The following is a 21511-nucleotide window of genomic DNA, read 5'->3' as shown; positions in this document are numbered from 1 at the left end:
ACTGACTCACATTTACTTTCTCCACAAGAAGCAGTCCATCCCCAATCCTTCCTCTCAGCTGTGTTACAGCTGCAGCCTACCTTATTGCTGGTTACTCACTGCTAGTAAAATAGTTCTGATTTTGATTATGGAGCTTTCTCATTTATAACCAAAATTCCATGCCCCTGTGGTGGGGCTACAAAAACTCTCGTAGTATGGAATATGGTTTTTACTGTTGTGTATAAAGAGCTAGTTACCCTATTGTGTGCAGTATATATTAGTATAGATCAATACAGGTTAGTTAATTAGTGTGGCAGGCTTGAGGCTCCCAGTCTTGAGACAAGCCCAACCTTGTTCAATTCATGACAAACTGCTGGAGCACTTGTGTTATTGGGAGGGGAAGGCATGAGGACCACTAAACAAAATGCATCTTTGTCAGGCCACTTAGCTTCACAAAGCCATGGAGAGGAAGGCATTGAAGATGTTATGCTTAGGCTCCAGCTTACACTTCAGCTTAAGTAAGCATCTTTCTGTGCAATCAAAGATGTCGAACAAAGGTGCATTTAAGCCCTGACTGCACCATGCCAGTTCTAGCAGAATTTTGGCCACATCCCAACCAATTTAAATTAAAATAGCCTAATTTAATAAGTAGAGCAGCCGCTCTTATCTCCTGTGTGGGCTACATTAGCACCCTGAGGAGTGTCAAACTAGCCATATGTAGCTTGAACATGGTGGTACTCTGTCATACCCCATCCCTTGGATTGTGAAAGGAGGAGAATGGATGGTCACTGGGATGGCTCCATGCTGGAGAAACCCTTAACTGGCAAATAAGTTGTTGTAACCCATTTGCACTGCCAGATCTGTGCCTTGTCAGGATAGGACCTCTAACCTCATTATTCTGATTTTGTCTTTCATATCAGGGGCTGCTTTTTTCAGTGCTAGTTATGTTGTGGTCTCTCCTTAATAGATTTTCAGTGGCTTAAATTTTCACACTTGTATCTGAAAATTGAGTAAATGCCAGAGATGGAAAACTATGACTGTATTACTAGGCAATAATGCAGCGCTTCTCTTTAGTGTATTAGCAGTACAGTGGGTGTTTGTTCGTGCAAGCCATTGTTTTTGTTTAGAATCCATGTGGTTGTCATCATTACTGCATGAAGTAAAATTTCTGCTCTAAAAAACAGAAGTACTTTTCACTTTTACAGGAGGGAGTAGAGAAGGGACAGAAATACTACCAATATATTTTGATGCTTAGAATTTCATACATTTTGCCGAGCTCATGATGTACTAATATAAGCCTAGTAGCATCTGATTGGAAGTGCAGAGATTTTCATAGTTTCTACAGAAATTAAACATATTTGCAGGTTACAGCGGCCAAAAATAATTAATGACCTTTTAGGATGTTTACCATAAACAATCTGTATTTTCATGACCACAGTTTCTGTCCTTGAGAGAGAACTGGGGAGAGAAGTGGGAGAAGCAGCATAGTCTACTTAAGGCTGAGGGTGGCTCCATTGACATCGATGAAACATCCGGCCAGAAAAAGCAGGCTAACATCAAAATAAGACAACCTGCTGCATCTATTTTATACTGTAAAATGAGATTTTCATTACAAAACAAATTTAATGCCTTGCATGCACAGCAAGCAAATTAAAGCAGTAATACCTTTTTGAATAATTGACAAAATCAAGAGCAACTATCTATGCCCTGGAGAAGTTTTAGGGTAAACAAATACATCCAGCCTTGTTCTTGTGTTGATGATGCACTCCACCAACTTTCTCTGCAGCATTTCTTAGTGTTGGTAATAACAAGCACAGATTCATTGGTGTTATGGAGACATATATGCTAAAACACAACTTAATAATTCCATGCTGTTGACATACCCATATGTCTTGTGTTTCACACTACAGTGGGAGCATGGTTTTATTTCACAGTACAGACTTAAAAGTTTGACCATAAAGAGATATAGATTCTGATTTTTATAATCAGGTTTGCTCAGTGGATTTTGCTGGGTTTTTGGCTTTTTTTTTTCCCCCAAGCACTGTCTTGTTTTTCTCAAAATCTGAAGGGGCTGAAAACCTTTTTTTTTTTTTTTTTTTTCTTCTTTATCTGTAAACAGATGGTTGGGATCATGACTTCCTCCGTGAGTATTTTGCCTTGATGTCAGTAGGATTTATAGCAATATAATTAATCTGCCTATTCTTGGACACCAACTTTCTGTCCAAGACTTCTTTCTAGCCTTGACCTCCTCAGTCAGAAATGAATGCTACAGATCCCAGTAGAAATGAAACTTTGTACCTCCTGTATCATTTCCAGCTCCCGCCAGCTGAACTGAATAACACAGCACTTGCTCAGCTGTATTCTCCTCAGCCCCCATTTAAATGGTTTGTGCTTTATGTTTGGTGTCTGTTTTTCATTGGATTCAGTGAGCAAAACTGTAAGACCAGCATTCTCCATTTTAAGTCCTCAGTTTCATCCCATGTAGTATGGAGGCACCTGCACCTAGACCTCTAGATCCACACTTAGAGCCGTATGAAGGACTTTAAAATATTACCAAATATTCCGAAGTGCATAATATGGAAATGGGATTTATTCTTCAGTGACAATATCAATGCATCTGCTAGTTTATTCATCCCACCAAACAACAGGAAAATATTTTTTACACTGTTTTGAACCTTGTGTGGCAAAGGACTCTGGAGTGAAGGAGTTAAACCTCCATCCTTTTGCTCCTCCTTCTTAAAATGGGTTATTTCTTGTACACTACCTGTAAATGAAGTTCAGAGTACTGTTTCTCTGTTCCTCCTCCTCCCTGGACACTTGGTGTACATCTTTGATGTGACCTTGCTGTCTTTAAATTACTAGCTTCTTCACAGAGGAGGATGTTTCCCCAGTGCCTGAAATCTCAACCATGTATTAATGTAAAATGATAGCAGAATATGGAGAAGAGATCTTGGGGAACTCTTTTTGTAGCTTTATAAAACACAATACTTTATGTACTCTGCTGTGCTTGGTCAGTGCTTTCTGACTGCATTTAATGCCATAATAGATTTCTAAATACATTTGAAAGTCTGGTACTTACTTTTTCTGGGTCATGTCCTGCCTTCAGTAGTAAAATTTCCATTGATTTTTGTAATGTCAGAATTTCGTGATGTTCCTTGACCAGCAAAATGAAGGTAATGTTTTCTGTGCTCAAAAGAAGTTGTGAGGATATACTTATATATAAAACAGTATTGGTGCATATATAAACTTGACTGCAATATAGTTTTGCTTATTTCGTGGAGGTGAAATGATGCTTGTTTTTTCTTCATTGTGTTTGGAGGGAGAGAGTGACAGCTACAGTCAGGCAGAAAATGTAAGCAGGTTACTGTACATCTACCTGTCTAGTTCACTGCACATTATTTGTAAATAAGATGATTTGTAAAAGTCTCTGATTTAAGCTTGCCATGTGGTAGCAAGGATAATCCACCCAAAGAAAAGATTGACTTGTATTTTCATAGTTTAAAAATAAAACTTATGCCTTTTTGTTGTGAATTAACTTCTGATTGCCACCACATTCATACATGACAGGCAGACAATAATCATTTAACAAGAAGTTTTTCAGTCTGTTGCTTGATCTGACACTGGGTATGAGTACATGCCTCTGAACTTGGATGGATGGCCTGCCTTTGGACTACACACAACAGCACACGTAGCCTGGGACTTCATGCACTTATCCAAGGGTTTCATTGGGTTTTCTACACATAAGAAATGGACATATTCAGGAAAACAGAGTCCCTGCCCCCAAAAGTTTAAATTGAATATAATCAGATCCAGAACATTTGGTTCTAGATCAGATGCACTGGCAATATGGAGATTTATTTGCAAATTGTTAGGAGAAAACCAAGCCTCCACAAAGTTCATAATTACACTATTTCTGTAGTTTACAAGTTCCTTGACAATTTGATTTTGACTTCCTTTTTTTATCTCAGCTGTGAAGGTTAAATTATTCTTAAAGAGTAAATACACTGAGGAATACAGATTTTTAATAACTGCTCTCAAAGAATTGCATATTTTGTGTGTTGCCATAGAAATGGCAGCTACCAAACCCAGCTTTTTACTGTGTATGATGCCTACATAATAGGTGCAGATATAATTGCAGAGTAATAGACAGACCTCAGCATTGAAAGGAAAAGAAGCTCTTCTTCCAGTGCTTCGCAGTGTAGCTCACTGAGGTATGTCCTCACTATCATGATTCCTCTGGAGAGGTGTAGTGGATCACAGGAGGCAGTTGTGCTTGTTTATCAATATGTTGTTTTTAAACTGGATGTTGTGGCTTACACATGTGAAAGGGATGTGAATGGATTGTTTGATCCCCTCCCCACCTCATACCCCATCTGAGTTGCATTTGCAACAAAGCAGACATGGTACGGCATGATGGTAGGGCTTAAGAGGATGTGAAGGAACAGGTTGGTGCCAAAGTGTAGTGATATATGCAAATAATCTACTATTATGTAGTTAAGGAAATAAAACTGGAAACAAATAGTATGGCTTCTAGGAACAGTTTTTAATAATGGACTGTACATTGTATCATGTAGATGGCCCTGTAGCTCCACCTACAAAAGGCATGCAGTAGGAGGTGGGAAGAGGTGGACATCAAAATTTCAGAAGTGGAGAAAAGCCTACTGTGCATGTGCAGCCGCTTGAGCTGGAGAGGACTTGGAGACTGGTGGAAATACAGGCGGGAGTGCATAGAACAGGAGTGTTGAAGTGTCTGGGTGGGGCTGGAAGAGGCTGAGGAGGACTTGGGACAGCCTTTCTCTGTGGCCTTGGCATGGTAGATCAAATCCCACTGTGCATCTGCTTCTGCTTCCAACTTGAAAGATAGAAACTGAACATGAGCGTGATGTGAGGCTGAATGAAGGAAAAGGCATGCGGTGTCTTGAACTGTCTTGTGCTTTTATTTATTACATGTTCTAATAATTTTGTCGATAACTGACTGAATGTGATTAGTAATGTGATAAAACCAATGTTAAAGGCAGTATCTTTCACATACACCAGTAGCTAGGGATGGTGGTCCAGATCCAGCAACCGTAACTAAGCTTCCCTTTTGAAACATAATTATTAACCAGTAATTATGTATGGAAGTCATTTTCATTAGTAAGTCTCTTCTGTTCTGGCATTCTGGAAGGAAATGCTGAGGGGACCAAAGCAATGCAAGCAGTTCTCTGGACAATGTGCCCTGTCTTCTGCCCAGACGTAATTAAAAATACTGAATAATGAAAACTGGTATGTTCTTTTGTTAAACATTTGACAGGTGATTTAAGGGGAGAAATGAGTAGAGATGGCAAAAACTACAAAGCTTCTCAGACACTAGTAATAAATTGAACCATTAGACTTCCTTGCAAAAATCTTCAAGGTATGATGCTAAAAGCATTTCCCTTACAGTACACCAAATAATGGTGATGCTGCTAGAACAGTAGCAGGATTTAGCCCTGGAAGGCTTGTGTAACAGATTCTGTACGAGTGGAAGAATAATGAAGATATGAGCTCAGAGCAGGCACGTTTATTTTTTGATGTTGCCTAGCAACTCCAAAACCAAAATTGTAATATTAACTTATAGACTATGAATTTTTAAACCCGTGTGTATTGGGAGAAGGGGTAGGAGGAGAGTAAACTCTACCACTATTCAAGAAGGAATTTTTCAGCTTCCAATTTCTGTGGCTTTTAGCTTTTTAGAAAATGAACAAAAGTAAAACAAAAAGCCCCATCCTTTTGTAGTAAAACTTCCCATGCTGATGCAGATTAGAGGTGATTTTTGGTTGGAAGAAGAAATCTGATAAGCAGCTTTTGGCTGGTAGAATGAAAAGCTACAATTTATGTATGTCAGAACATGCTTTAGCAACTTATTTTCACAAACTTGCCCTTGATTACTTTCCATAATAACATTGCCACTTGAAGTGTCTAAATCAATTACTTCTAGAAACACTGTTAGTATGTTTTGAATATCCTTTGCTGTCCTGCACCCTCTCTGGTAACAACCTGCTTTATTGGTTTTGACACGTGTATCTCCATTTAACTGTGAATCTCTGCCTGAGCAGGACAATCTTACAAGACATCATAGACATCACAGAAGAGATCCATGCTGAAAGAAAAGCACTTCTCATTAAGGAATATTTATTTAAAACATCTATGCTATTAAGTAGTATGGTTAAAAGTATCTTTCTTTTCTTTCCAAAACTCTTTTGTTCAGGGAAGATAATCTTGTGAGTAAAAATAAATTCATATAATGGGATTATGCTTAATTTGCTCTGTGGCTAATTAAATCCTCTTATTTGTCAGACCTATTGGATGGAAATAATTCATGCTGTAAATAGGACAATTTTGGTTCCCTGCTTGAGTGGAATTGGATGATCCTATCGCCAGTTAAAAGAAACAAAATAAAAAGCAATGAGTATTTCATCAATGGAAAGAGTTTCCTACCGGAAGCTCACATGTAAAAGTAATTTATGGAAAAAAAACCCCACCATAGCTACCATGTATTTAAAGACTAGCAATATTTAGACTTTATGACTGTCCTTAGGGGAAGCTGCTGGCTGCAGCACACTCCTCAGACAGTCATTTACTACAACTGTTTTGCTCAGTGATAGGAAGAATACACAGTCAAAGTCAGTAGAAGTCACTGCAGCAGTAATGATCTGGGAGGCTCTGAAATGGTCAGCTTGGAAAGTTAAACCTGAAGTAAGCAGTATTATATGTACATCCTCCCAGAGAGCAGAGTTCTGTGCTGGGGTGCCAGCGTGCAAACTCCCCTTGCAGCCAGCACACAAGAGGAGAATTTGTCTCCTTTCTTCTTGACTTTAATAGGAGTCACATGCATCTCTCTAGAGCAGATGGCCTGGTGCGGCAGTCCTGCCCAAAGGAAGCGTGGTCCTGCCTCGCGTAGGCCAGTAGGAACTTTGCCATTTGCTGGAGCTGGAGCAGTGCAGGATTGTCAGCATGCACGGTCACAGATATGGAAGCCAGAGAGGCATACGATTCCCTGGATTTCACTACAGATTAATTTAAAATAATAAGGTCTAGCTTTAAAATATGGAAATAATGTCTTATTTAGAGGCGTCGTGCATCTAGACTGCAAGACCAGATCCATTCATGCTGCCTGGATGCAGCAAGCTGTCACATTGAATAGTTAGTGTCTTTGAAGACAATAGGATGTCTCTTTTCTGGGCAGACTGGCCATACGTGCAGTGACCTGATTGTGCAGGGAAATAGTCTAGAATAGCTGTTCTGTAATGGCTTTTCTGCAGTAGCTGCCCATCTGGACGCTCTGCTTGCTGAAAGTGCCATTTTTCAGTCTGACTTAGAAGTAAACTAAATTAAACTACAAAAAGTGCAGAATGAGTGTTGAAGCGGAGATTTAATGTGCAAATCTTTTGCTGCTAAATTTACTCATGATAACACCCTCTTGCTGCCATTGGCAAGTCCCAAAAGCTGCCTGAGATGAATAAGCGTGTTCATCAGAATCAAAGTTACTGCAAAGTATTAAGATGCTTCTCTCTAGCAGAATTTATTTCTCCTGCTCTACTGAAATCTTCAATTTGTCTCTGATATTTGGGCATTCTTGCAGCCAGATGAAGCTCAGCTTTCTTTATCTGATTGTTTTTTGATTTGTATTTCTTTTAAAGTACTTCATTTTTATATTCTTTGTACTGTTAATGATGGTAGTTTTATTACCTTGCTTTTAAGTTCCATATATGAAGAAGTGCTAGATAGCTGTTTTATAAGCTTTTTAAGAAGAAATTTGTTAAATGACACCATTTATTCCAAAAAGTCAGTAACACTAAATGTAATTTTGGTGTGGAAAGAGTTAAAGAAACTTTTGGGTTCTCCCCCCGCCATTAGTTTGAGCCAGGAGACAGCTCCCCTGACTTGAATCCTGGATCAGCAGCTTGGCTCCACTGAACAGTAATAGAGGAAAAAAAGGAAGAGAAATCTAAAAATGATCTATAAGCAAGAATGTCTCTATATATAGAAGTTTTCCATGGAGCACCAGACACTCTTTAAGAATTAATGGCAAATTGGCATAAATCATACAGTACTTAACAAACTATACTGAACTTGCTGTTTCTGCTCCAAAGTTTCATTGACAAGTTTTCTTTGGAACTACGCAGTCTTGAACAGAAATGATGAGTTCCATTACATCCAGCTATTTGTACTGCTTTTTATTTATAATCCTGTATTGCTTGTTACTTAATAATTATTGCATATCATGTCTAAAACTTAATAAGCAGTGAAGCTAGTGGATTGTGCTGACTTGGGTGGGGGGAGAAAGTAGATGTTATAGGATATTTGGAGGATAATTAATGAAATTATCGTAACACTTAGCCATGCAGGGAGGTAAGACCTCTCTTCCCTCCTAAATCTTTCTGCTTAGTTCTCCTGCAGTTGTAATCCTGCCGGCACAGAAAAAAGAGAGTGCTGCTTGCCGTTACTCCATTTGCAGGCTAGTGGATAGGAAAGGACAGAAAAATGGAATAATTTCCTTTACTCAGTGCTCCTCAGTCTTCTCCCTTGCTTACAAAAGCCAGTACGTGAGGACAGAGAGGGTAATTAGCTGCATTTTTAGAGCAGGAAAACATCTTGTTTCTCACTGCAAGGAAGAATCTGGGATGGGATAGGGGATCATTCTCAAGGCTGCACAGCAATGAACTCTTGTACTCAAGGCAGCTTGAAATACTAAGAGCATAACCAGTAAGTACAATGCGATTGCGTTTTGCTTGGTAGAAGGTCCAACATTGGTCATTACAGCAAGACATTGCATGTAGGAAGCTACAAGAACACTGCTTGGTGTTTAATGATAGTTGAAAAGCAACCAGGATGTTCAACCTGTAAAGGATGAAATAGGAGAGAGACCTGGACATGTCCTGAGGATTTGCAGAATACTGAAGGCACATCAGTTCCCTCCAGTAATACTATGTTGGCTTTTGGCTATTTGATCACACAAGAAACAGTACAGGACTTTGTGTTTCAACTGTTTCCACTCAAACCTGTGTTGCCACTGCTGTTGTGAAGGACAGAGTTCTTTATTCTCTTCATCCCACCATGCGGGAGGATGCCGTGTTTTATTAGTGGACTATTGGTAAGAGATAAGTACAAGAGGCAACTTTATCACCGAAGTGTTGGACCAGGAAAATATTAAAAGAGGCAGCTGATGAGATTGTGTACCCGTGGTTCCCAGGAACCTGCACTTGGTGTTGTCCTGATGAAGGAACTTGGGACAGTGCCAGTTAAAAAGTAATTCTTTTTTAGCTGTTATCACATACTAATGTGTAGGGTATGGTCAACAAAAGCTTTATCACTCTTGTTTAAAGATGACCAATATTGGATATATCTGTTATGCTTTTGAAGTTCTTAACTTTCCATAACAGAGAGATGGAATTACATTTTTCCCTAGTGTTATACAGACCAATACATTTCCTCGAGTATATCCAGTGGTTAGCAAAAACAAGTGACCTAAATGAGCAGAAGACAAGCATGAAACCTGACTGACCTTGTGCAGTAGACTTTATTGTTTGCTTCCATTGGAAATACAGGGATTCCTTTTGTTGGTAAAATATGAGCAATCTGAGCTGCTGCTTGTTTGGCAGGGTGGCAGCTGAGCTCTGCTCGCAGCAGTAAGAGTGCAGCCTCTGTTAGCTTCTTGATTGCTGCGTTATGCAAGCAGAGTATTACTGAGCAAAAGGCTTTTTAAGAGGCATTAGGAGGTTTGTGTTCATTAGAATGCAGTGTAATGTGAATAAGGCAAGCTGGACACAAGGTCCCCCTAGTGAGGGAATCAATAATAACTTCTGCTCAAGGAGGTACCTATAAAAATAGACTGTGAAGATAATGAACTTTGCTAAATTACATACATATGTGTTCTGCTTGTGTGTGAATTTAGAGGGCTTAGAGACGGTAACAGAAGAATGGGAAGCATGATGAATTCGTCACCCAGTTCCTTCCATTCTTTTTTTTTATATCTCTTTTAGTCTTAAGTCTTTAGTCTTTTGCTTCACATAGTTGCGTATTTGAATAGTTGGTGCATATTCTTGTTGAATCCTGCAGAAAAAAAAATTACAAAGTTTAAGCTCACAGGAGTTTACTTACCAAATGGCATTTTAGGCACAAGATAGAAGCAGTTTTTGATCCTATGGGCTATTTTTCACCTTGTGGTTCAGGGCTATTAGCATGACATCTTTCTCAAAAGTGCATTGGTAAAAAATCTGAAGGGATACTGGCCATCTTAGTGGAGCAAATGAATCTACTTTTCCTAGTTTTTCCAGAAACTTCACACATAACTGTGAACAATTCAATTCTATTCTTCCTGATAATGTTTCCCTAAAAGAGGTAAACTAACGGCTACATCAAGGTGTTTCGATGCGACAGTTATGGAAGCCATGTGTGCAAATCTGTGTTACTTGGATTTTGGTCCTTTTGGTACTGTGAATCGAAATTATTTGTCTTGTGTCGCTTTAAGATACAACAGATTATTGCTACCCTATACAGACTGGAAATGATACTTGGAAAACTGAAAATTACGTCAGTAATTCCTTTCCCCTGTTGCCCACAAATTCAGTTTGGTTGCAAATAGAGTCACTATCTGGCAATAATAGTCACCTACACCTAGAAATCCTCTCAAACGTGTATTTTTCTAAACCTTTCACTACATTCCGATGGGTTTATTATTAGCCAAAGATGGTGGACTTTAAGGGTGTACTTACATAAGAAAAATCAGTAGTAGAGAGGAAATAAATACTCAGAAAAGCCATTTTCATATATACAGGGTTTGCACAGATGGATAATCTAAGGACATGGAGGAAATCATCAGGATCTCAGTGGTGGTAAAAAACCAAAACAACAACAGCATCTCTTCTGTGTGTTCTGCACCCACTGCTAAGTGTTCAGATGACTGTCATCCACAAATGCTCGTGCTTAGTCCTGAGGGACGCCTGCTGAAAAGCACCGTTTCAGGAATTACATGCAGGAGACTGTAAAGGAAAGCGAATCACAAGTAAAAGGTGCAGCTTGCCTTTAAAACGAGCGTTCAGTGCTGAGTAAGGGAAATGCAGCATTCTGTCCCCCCTTTGCAGAGAAATACAGAGCTGCGCTACAGAAGTGCAGAGGGAATTTATTGCTTTTCTGTACACAGATCAGACATACTGGTAGCGGCAACCAAAGTGTGTGAAGAACCTCCTTACTGAGTTGATGCCCTCTGTTAGGGCACCCATGGGAGATGTGAAGCCAGGACTGCAGCTTTGGGAAACGCTGCTTGGCGCCGGCGTGGCTTCCCCATGACTGCTCTGAGTGGCCAGGCCAGCAATTCCGTGTTTCCTTCAAAGAAGATAAGTGTGGGAGCAGTCTACAAGCCATACTGGACATTTAGTATATCAGGAACTAAGGTGATTTTTTTTCTCCTACAGCCCCAGAATCAAGGGTCTTAATGAATTACAAAAAGGCATACAGCTGATTCAGTTGTAAAGGTTTTTCATAGTCCAAGTCTTGCAACAAAATTTATCTTCTGAAAGCAAACCAGCTCTCAACTAGTGCAGATTGCCAATCTGGACTACTTAAGAGTTATGTGAACTTAAACACATTGCCTTAAAATTGACAGTCTTATTTATTTTGAAATGATCATTTGATAATTCTAAAAAAATCTATTACATTTCTTTTGAGAAACATGTTTTAAAAAACTCATCATCCATTACCAAATAGTATTCCTGGATGTATACACATTCTGAATGACTAACATTGCTGAATCAAAGTGATGGTGCAATTTAATTCTACATTTACTGTCAGTAACATTCATAAGCTTGTTTTCTGTATAGGAAAACTAACATTTTGAGGAAGTATTTTCTTGTGTCTTCTAGAAGTTGACAGCCACAGCTAATAGAAAGTTGTTGTGCAGATCTCGCGTGTGGTCTGGCAGATACGATGTCTCTTGAAATACAGTTTTAAAGTAGGCTGTTTACATATAATCAGCTTCAGGAACATCCTTCTTCAAAAAAGGGGAATCTAATATGACAACAGTTATTTTCTTTTAACCCTTTTTGAAGACTTCTTAGCTTTATTTAATCTTAAATGTGTTTTTTGCGTACAAAGCTTCTCAGAAGGCCACGGGTATGACTGCTTGCAGGAGATATCAAATGCCAGTGACAAAAAGGCACGATCTCCCACTTCACAGCAATGCACACAACCCGTACAGCACATTGATAGGTTTTGTTACTGCTTACTTTTCCCCTTACTTGCAGAGAAAGGTGTAAATGTATCTGTAACACCTTCCTACAACCTATACATTTACAGGGACATGGCTGAAGAGTAGTTTGGGCCTTGTACAACAAGAAGGAAATCAGTTGACTTGGACTTATATTGCACCTCAGCTGGGCTACTGGGTTGCAGCTATGTCACCTACTATCCCAGGTAAGATGGAATTGAATTTTATTGATTTTCACAGCATTGAGTAATTATTTATTCATATATAATGTTTATATTTTTCAGAATGACCTCATCTGAGATGCCACAACTTGATCAATAATGGATTATTAGAAAACAGAGGTCTGAAAGTAAAGGGCTAAAATCTTTTGGGGATTGTGGGGGGCAACTGTTGTGCTCAAAACCTCTGAGTCATTTCAATGGGAAACTTTTTAAAGGGTTCCTGCTTTGATGCATTTATGTCACCACTGCTTGGTAGAGCCATTGCTAGAAAATGAAGGGAATTATAGCATCAATGTATTGGGTCCCACAGGTAGAAAAATACGTGAAGTTTCTATACAGAAACTCCCAAAGAAATGGATACACTTAAGACCAACATCATCCTGGGTTAGACGTTTACTAATGGATTGATTGACTGTAACTTTTTTTTTCTTTTACCCTGAAGATGCCCATTTTGCCCTGACTTATGCTTTGCATCATCTTGGTGATTGATTAATTTACACCGCAAATAACTTAGCACAGAGGTTCTAGGAAGTGTTTTAGCAGAGTGGCATTAGTAGATGAGCTGACTGGTTGCGATCTGCAAGCCTCTCGGCATAACTGTAGAAAATGACTTTGAACTTGGCAACAGGTGTACTTCTGTGCCTGTGGAGTTTATTAATGTTGCAGCTTGTTCTTCCCTTTTTCTGTCTGTGCCTGCCTCAGATTTCTTAATACTACTTCTCCAGCTGCCAATAATCAGAGATACCTCTGTGTATAAAAGAGCCAATCAATCAAACAAAAACTTCTCCTCTTACAGATTTTCTTCATTAGGTTTTCTGGATGAAAACCAAATACAGTAGAAATTAAAACATTCTTGCCTTGGCTGTGCAAGCTAAATAAACTGTATCTAACCAACAAAACAAACTCTAACATGAAGACTGTTTTGAAAGTCTGCTTGTATATGCCATGAAGTTGTTTCATGATATGCAAGCTTTTTATTTGAGATTATATTGAATGAAACTGCTCAAATATTCAGCTGATTCATTGCTGAAAGAGTTTAGAGGCAGGTGCAGATCTGAATAAGCTATCAGATTGAATTTAATGGAATTTTACAAAATAATTGTACTTTAAGAAAAAGCTACTGCTCTGAGCCAAACATTTCCCAGTACAGCCCTGTCCCAAACTGCAAGGAAGTTACACTAGTCGTGAAATTGTGCCGGTAACTCTAAGGTTAGAAGGCCTGTAACTCTTAACAGGAGAAGGCTTACTTGTCCTTGCAGTTTAACTTGTATGGTAGAATTTCTATTTGTATTTTACTTTTCCTTTTTCTGAGGGCTAGATCTGGGTTCCTAAAACTTTGTTGCAATGGGAACAATATTTTCATGAAAAATTAAGCGATCTATCGCGTCTTCTTTATGATTAATGTCCTGAAGCAACAGTTATCAGTCAATTAGGTACAGATAGTGGTGGGACAGAATGTATAGATATTTAGATTTCCCAAATGCAATATACTTGATGTTATTTTTAATGAGGTTAATGTATTTTTGTTTGTTTTATCTCCTCATTGAATCTGTTTGATTTCTTACCTCAAAAAATGGACAAAAATGAGCTTTGTATTCCTAGCAGTGGCTCTACAGACCACTCAAGATCCACAGATGAGGTTTTACAAACCTCATGATCTAGAACCTTAATGTTGGCCAAGTTTGCTGTCCTTCACAGTACATGCATGTTACTCTGTCAGCTGGTGCTGTACCTCCTTGCCTGCAGATGAAAATTTGGGCCTTTATTTCAAAATCATGGTAAGGATTTTACAAACCAACAGGGTTACACATGCATAATTGTGAACAGATGCTGTCCACATGTGTGCATTCCTTTGTATGTTAGAACATTTACTAAGCATTATTGAAACCTGGAGTTACAACACTGTTTCACTAGTGGCCTGTTTTTTAAAGCTACTGAAGATCTGCTTGGCTTGGTTTGATCTAGACTTCAGAGCACCAACACATCTTCCAATGAATCCTGTACTGCACTGTATGTACTGTTTACTGCAAAGCACCATGATATTGTTAAAGAGAAGTTGTTGGCCACAGTGCTGCTATGTGCATTGCAGTGCTGGAAGATGCTGTGATGGCTTTTCTCCAGTGATGAGAGCTTTGGCGCACTGTGTCAGCATCAGGACCTGGAAGGCAGCATTCCCTGATGCATGCTCCTGTTGAAACTAACTGCTTTTCCACAGAATGATCTATTTGGACTTGTAATCTTGGAAAACCAGCACATGCTTTCTCCACAACTTGCTCCCTTCTCCAGAGATGGTCTGCTCAATAGGCACCAGGGCTATGAGCGGCAGTGTTTCTCACTTAGCACCTGGATAACAAGGGAAGATGTCCCTCTCTTTGTTTAAGTGTTGTTCCTCTTCCTGTTTGCAGGCTGTTACAGGTCTAAATTCTCTTTTCTGGCCTTCCAGGTCCCGTTGTAACACACGACATTACCAGCTATCACACAATGTTTCTTTTGGCAATTTTAGGAGGGATGGCTCTCATACTTCTAGTCTTGCTGTGTCTGCTTTTGTATTATTGCAGGTAAGATTCACCATCCTGCTTACTTAGTTCATGTTGGAAATACAAACTTTTTTGTGCTTATGAAATTAAAAGATTTTGTATTGAAACATTTTTACTTTGGGGGAAAAAAAAAAGCAAGCAAGCACTTGAAGAAGAAACAATGAGATCAAATTTCATGTTCCTGGTTACATGCAGCATACGCAATCCCTGCCTTTGGTAGGATGGTAGTTGAATGAATCACACACACCTGTACCTGTGTTTTCCTTGCATGATGTTCTAAAACTTCCTATCAAACATGGGCATAGGTCCAAGATCTCTGTCATTGTACCTGTTATACATTTGCAAGTGATCTTTCTATTAGTCTTATATTAAGAGGAATGTTAAACTTTTATCAGCAAGTGTATATTAATGAGTGATTTTTGTATTTGTCTCCCCCAGACATTTGCTCCAATTTGTAATTGGTGCTTCAGGTATTTCCCAATTAACATTAGTTATTCTTTAATTTTGTCTTCGCTTCTGGGATAGGCTTTTAATTGTTAGGTTATGTAATAAAAGCTCGATTCCCCTAGCACTCATCACTGCTTAAAAATCTCCCGTTAAGACACACTTGCTGCTCTTGTTTCTGTGTACAGCTGTCATAAATGTGTAACTTCTTTTGTTACTGGCTTTTATAGAAGAAAATGTTTAAGACCACGTCAGCATCACAAGAAACTGCAACTTTCAACAGCACTGGACACTTCTAAGAAGGATCAAGCAACCTCAATGTCTCATATAAATTTAATATTTTCACGTCGCGAGTCTGAATTCCCTGGCGGGTTGTCCGTGGCTAGCAATGGACACGCTGAAAACTCAGGTACAAAGGAATTAATCAGTGCTGTCCACATGGAGATGGTATCACCTAGTGGAGAAGCAGATATGCATACACCTATGCTCAAACACTCCTTCAGTACTTCCCAGGAGTTTAGCTCCCGAGAGGAATTGCTCTCTGACAAGGCGAAAGACAAGAGCAGAATTTCCTTTGATGACCTGACTCCCAGCGGGTCTCTGAGAAAAGACTACCACAAATCAGCAGATAGTTTTCCTTTAAAGACAAGAAAATCTACAGAAACAGCTGAAGGCTATGAGTCCCCTATCAAAGATGAGTATAGGAGAAGTTACAATGCTATGCTGTCTCAGCCTTTATTTGAAAAGCAAGAGAGAGAAATTCAAGTATCTATGAACCATATTGCTACTGGAAGTAAATACAATATTCAGGAACAAATATACCCCACACCTTCAGCCCCTGAAAAAGAGCTGCTGGACTGCAGACCTACTGATTGTATGATGTCTCGTTCAGTTGATCACCTTGAAAGACCGACATCTTTCCCTCGACCAGGTCAGTTAATCTGCTGCAATTCTGTTGACCAAGTCAATGACAGCGTTTACAGAAAAGTTTTGCCTGCACTCGTCATCCCAGGTCATTACATGAAATTGCCAGGAGAACACCCTTTTGTTAGCCAGCCACTGGTTGTCCCAGCTGACCAGCAGATTGATATAGAAAGACTTCAGGCTGAGCTTCCTAACCCTCATGCACGGCTTTTTCCACACACACCCCAACAGCTGCAACCCCAACAGTTAGCATCCCAAGCAATATCTCAGCAACATTTGCAAGATGCAGGTGCAGCTGAGTGGAGTCAACAAAATGCTTCCATGTCTGAATCTATTTCAATTCCTGCCTCACTTAATGATGCATCCCTGGCTCAAATGAATAGCGAAGTGCAGCTTCTTACAGAAAAGGCTCTGATGGAATTAGGAGGTGGAAAGCCATTGCCTCATCCTCGAGCATGGTTTGTTTCTCTAGATGGACGTTCAAATGCTCACGTTAGACATTCATACATTGATCTCCAAAGAGCTGGTAGGAATGGGAGTAATGATGCCAGTTTGGACTCTGGTGTTGACATGAATGAACCAAAATCTGCCCGAAAGGGAAGAGGAGATCATCTGTCTGCACCACAGAGTCACCCACCAGTGCAAGAGCACCAGCAGAGAGAGCGGAAGGTTTCAGACAGCACAGCTTACACACAACTTGTGTACTTGGATGATATGGACCAAAGCGGCAGCGAGTGTGGAACAGCAGTTTGTAGCCCTGAGGACAATGCTCTACGATGCCTACTAGAAGGCACTAGTAAGAGAAGTGGTGTGCAGCTGCCCAGCCTGCAGGAGGAAACAAGAACTGTGGATACCAAACCAGAGCCATTAACTAGTCCTGAACACGGAACATCAGTTCAAGATGATGAGGAGGATGAGGAGGATGAGGAAGATGACCAAGGTGAAGATAAGAAGAGTCCTTGGCAGAAACGAGAGGAAAGACCACTAATGACTTTCAATCTGAAGTGAGCTATTGTGAAAATCCACCATACAGTGGAGTATAAAATTGCCAAATATTCTTTCTGTGGAAGTGCTTGATTTTTTTTTTTTTAATTTTTTTTGTTGTGGAGAGAAAAGAGAAAAACAAGCTGTGGTGAGCAACATTTGAAAGAACTTAAATGCATTACTGTGTACATGTTAGAAAAGAATTAATATCATTCCTCTGATTTAATGGCTACCTCCAGTGAGATAGCTGAACAAAGAGTGTGATTGTTATTCCATATACTTGATATTGGTCATCCAGGATGTTGAAAATTCTGACAAATTGTTTTGGTTGGTTTATGACCTCAATCTCCTTATGAATGGGAGCTGGTAAAGCTTTTGTTTTGTAGGCCAATTTTACGTTGATAATGCTACTGAAAGTATCTTAAGAGTTTGACACATGGTGTCCAAAATTGTGCATTATCTCAATGAAAGGCTATGCATTGCTGCTTTTAGTAATACTTTGCTTATACTATGCTTTTCTTAATTTTACAAGTTGGTTGTAAACATTTTATGTCCTTTATTATAAACTACTCAGCAATTTATTTTAATGTAAAACTGCAGGAAACTTGAGTAGCATCCTTAGCATTGAAGCCTTTTTATGAAACCAAACTGAACTTTGTGTCGACTAAGATTCCTTCAATTCTGGTCCCATTTACTCAAAGTGCCTTTTTTACAGTAACAATGAACAGTCCCTTCTTTTGCTAACTCCTTTTAATTGACCCCATTTGGGATTTTATAAACTTCTGAACTTCTGCCTTTTATTTTAAGCTGCATGCTGAGAGTCCCATTTTGTGCTGAGCATTTCTCATTTCAATACAGTGTATTCTGTAGCTATCATGTATATTGTGGATTCTGTTTAGCCAGGATAGACTTAGAAGACATTTTAAAGGGCCCAGAGTAGCCACGAAGATAGTTCCATTGACTGTATATATTGTTAGTTTCCTCTGGAATCATATGAGCTAATCATGCTCATATAAAATGGACTATAGACCGAGCAAGTGGACTGGATGTGTCTAGAAAATTTTGAGAGGGGGGGAAAAAAAAAAAGTACTATCCAAAAGTGCCAGAATGGTTCTTCTGTGCTTTCTCCATACAGAGCTGCTTGGTTATCCAAAAATTATAATTGAAAATAAACTGCAAAAAATATCTTTGTGGATTTTTTTTCCTCTGTTGGTGGTCATTATATTATTTGATGTTATTTAATAAGAAAAATACTTTGATTTCACTTTTGCCATGCATATTTATGCTTGTGTGACTTACTTTCTTATGCAGTTCTCATGAACTTCAGTCAATACTGAAATTTAGACCACTTTTCAGAAAAGCATCCTTCCTGTCTTGATAAATACATAACTATTTGCTTAAGTATCACTTGGAAATGAAATCCTGATGTTGCCAAAATTCTCTATGGAGTCACATGTCCTGTGGGACCAGTTTTTTTTCTGAGATTTCTGCGGGTATGCACGCTTATTGCACACTTCTTACTACTTCATTAATTGGGTTCAAAGAAGGGAAAGTATGTGACTTCCACTCTTGTGGAATCCTTTGTGTACATTCAGTTCATCATGTTTCATTCAGTAATCTTTACGGAGCATTAGCAGCAATCATGCTTAATAAAGTTAATTATTATGTAATCTCTAAAGTGATTAGAGAATTTTTAATAGTAAGCCCTGAACTCGGATTCATTGTTCTTTTTTTCAGTAGATTTCCAGGCTTTCTTAGGAGGCCAGTGTTGTAATTTCCATCTTACTGAATGTCTTACCTGGGAGTCTGGGTTTGAGCCAGGAACTGAATCCCAATTTCCTAGTTCCCAGGCCAGTGCACCTCTCCATCCACAAAATCACATCACCGTTGATTCATGTTTGGAAGTAGTATATGTTGTAAAAGAACTCTAAAATAATATTTGTGGAGTGTATTGAATATTCAAATCACCATATTAGCAGTAAGTTATGTTTTACTCACCTCATGCCTTCCAAGTCCTTTCCTGTTCTGTTTAGTAATTTTTCTGCTGACCACATGTGAACTGGCTCTGGGGTCTGGGTTACTTATTGTCAGTCTGTGCAAGGTCACTGAACAGAAAAATACAGGAATAGTATTTCTCAGATGTCAGTAAGTGCTGGTAATACAGTGTCACTTATTAATCAGTATGCTGCATCAAGTAAACATTCTGGTTTAAAATTTCCACGTACTAGAATTATTGTGCTATTTAATTTTCAACTTTCTGTTGTCTTAAATCTGTCATTTTTAATTAGATTCTTTTTCAGATTCCTTTGCAAAGTTTCCATCGTTATTATCTTGTAAAGTGAGATTGTTGCTATTAAATTGCAGTGGTTTGTTTCTTTAATTGTGTTGGTTTTATGTTCAAAACACATAGTTTGATGGTTTGATAATTTGCGGTCCTAATACAACAAACATATTTGAATAAACACAATGTGTGTATTTTGCAAATCTTTAAAATAGCATTTTTTAATTGCTCTGATATCTCCAGCCATATAATAGTTTGATTTTGCAGAATACATAGTTTATGAAATTTAATTCTCGGTATATTCAAAACTACTGAGCCACACGTTAAATGACATTGGAACAGAGTAACACAGATCAGATAATAGGTTGAGATTGGTATGTCCATTGAACACACTTTGCCTAATCTTACAGTCCAGTGACAAGTTCTGTGTTTTAATTTTCAAAAACATACTGAGGAAGGTACTTTGGTAAAATATGAAGAAATTTTGTTGCTTATATTTTGCAGTTGAATGGTGATGCAAGTACCAATAAAGCTTACAAAACATAGAGAACAAAGTATAACTTGAATAGGTCTTGGTATCAGCATCTCCAAGTGATCTTAGTCCATGTAGAAGATAACCTAGAAAAGCAGTTCTTTTCTTATTTTTTGATGGCAAGTATTAAGAGGGATAAAATGCAAAAGATTGTCATGACAGAGCTTACAAAAGTAATGAAAATATGTTGGACTTAAAACTAGGAACAGGTCTTCATTTAATCTGTTGGCAAACAGGATTTTCAAATAGATAATGAGTGAAAGAGTAAAGATAATTTTTACATCTTAGGTTGTATTATCCAAAGTCCATTTATATCATAGGGCCTATGAAATGTTAGGACTGTTGGGAGTTAATACGCTTATTAAGACTCCATTTGCTTCATGGTTGTCCCCCAGCTCCCTCCTGCTGATACTTGCTTCTCAGAGCTTGTTAAACTGTCTGTAAAGCACCTTGACTTATTGTTATAAAGACCTTTTATTATTTGATTAAGTGCTTTGTCAGAGTATCAGCATGCTAAACTCTCTACAAATACAGGGAAACAAAATGGTTCCTGCCTCAGAGCATTTGCAAGCTAACACATTACACAAATATACAAAATTGTGGTACTGAGCTTAGATGAACAACTTACAAAGAAACCCCAACGTTTGGAAATTGCTCATGATGCTTTTCTCTCTCACAGGAAGGACTGAGTAGCTTTAGCAGAGTGAATTAAGCATGCTTGAAGTACTTTGGCAGTATTTTCATTTTCTGCCCTTCATTCTATCTGTGAATGCTCTGCAGAACCAATTTTATTTCACTGTCCTAAACCAACATGGTTGAAATTGGTAAGAAATTACATGTCCCATGTAGGGTTTAGCCTATAGAATAGTACAGGTGTAAATGAGCAAGTGTTGGATTAGATACTCACTGTTTCTCTAGGAAGGTTCCTAGTGAACCAAAAGGGTGTTATTTTTTTCTTAACCCCTGAGAATTCATCTGAGGATTAAAACTTGTTATAACAAAATACCTCTTAAACTGTCAATAGGCTGTAACCTGAGCCATGGTAGCATCCATCCAGTATACCCTTGGACTTGGTCAAACGAGAAGAAGAATGTCAGTTTACTTTTCTAAAATGTATTGGGCGACAGATAAAGTTTTTTTGAATCAGTGCTGCTGTTTTGAGTCTCTAGCGTTTGAAATTCTTACAAGTTGGAATATCTGCCACCTGCTGGTGAACTGTTTCTCCATACATACTGTGTATAAAACACAGTTTATAATGTCAATATAAGCACAGTTTATAACTTCAAGAATACCAGTAGGCAGCTGTCACAAGATGATCAGTTGTTTGATGGGCCTGCTGTCAGTCCAAGTGCAGAGATCCCCGTCAGCTTGAGAGACCTTGCC

At 38.7% G+C, this 21511-nt stretch overlaps 1 protein-coding gene across 1 annotated transcript in view; it reads left to right on the top strand.

The window, feature by feature from the left end:
• Positions 1 to 18182, top strand: part of FAM171A1 (family with sequence similarity 171, member A1) — a 36571-nt gene extending 18389 nt beyond the window's left edge. The window contains exons 6-9 of the mRNA XM_009696291.1: positions 12295 to 12411; positions 14870 to 14984; positions 15638 to 17946; positions 18020 to 18182. Coding sequence (XP_009694593.1) covers positions 12295 to 12411; positions 14870 to 14984; positions 15638 to 17339 — 1934 coding nt within the window. The 3' untranslated portion in view covers positions 17340 to 17946; positions 18020 to 18182. The remainder of the gene's footprint in view (positions 1 to 12294; positions 12412 to 14869; positions 14985 to 15637; positions 17947 to 18019) is intronic.
• Positions 18183 to 21511: the final 3329 nt, after the last annotated feature.

Source organism: Cariama cristata, unplaced genomic scaffold (genome assembly GCF_000690535.1).
Source record: "Cariama cristata isolate BGI_N322 unplaced genomic scaffold, ASM69053v1 scaffold41502, whole genome shotgun sequence".
In the NCBI taxonomy this organism is placed as follows: Eukaryota; Metazoa; Chordata; class Aves; order Cariamiformes; family Cariamidae; genus Cariama; species Cariama cristata.
Note: the sequence above shows the minus strand (reverse complement) of the source record. Positions and strands in the feature narration are given on the sequence as shown.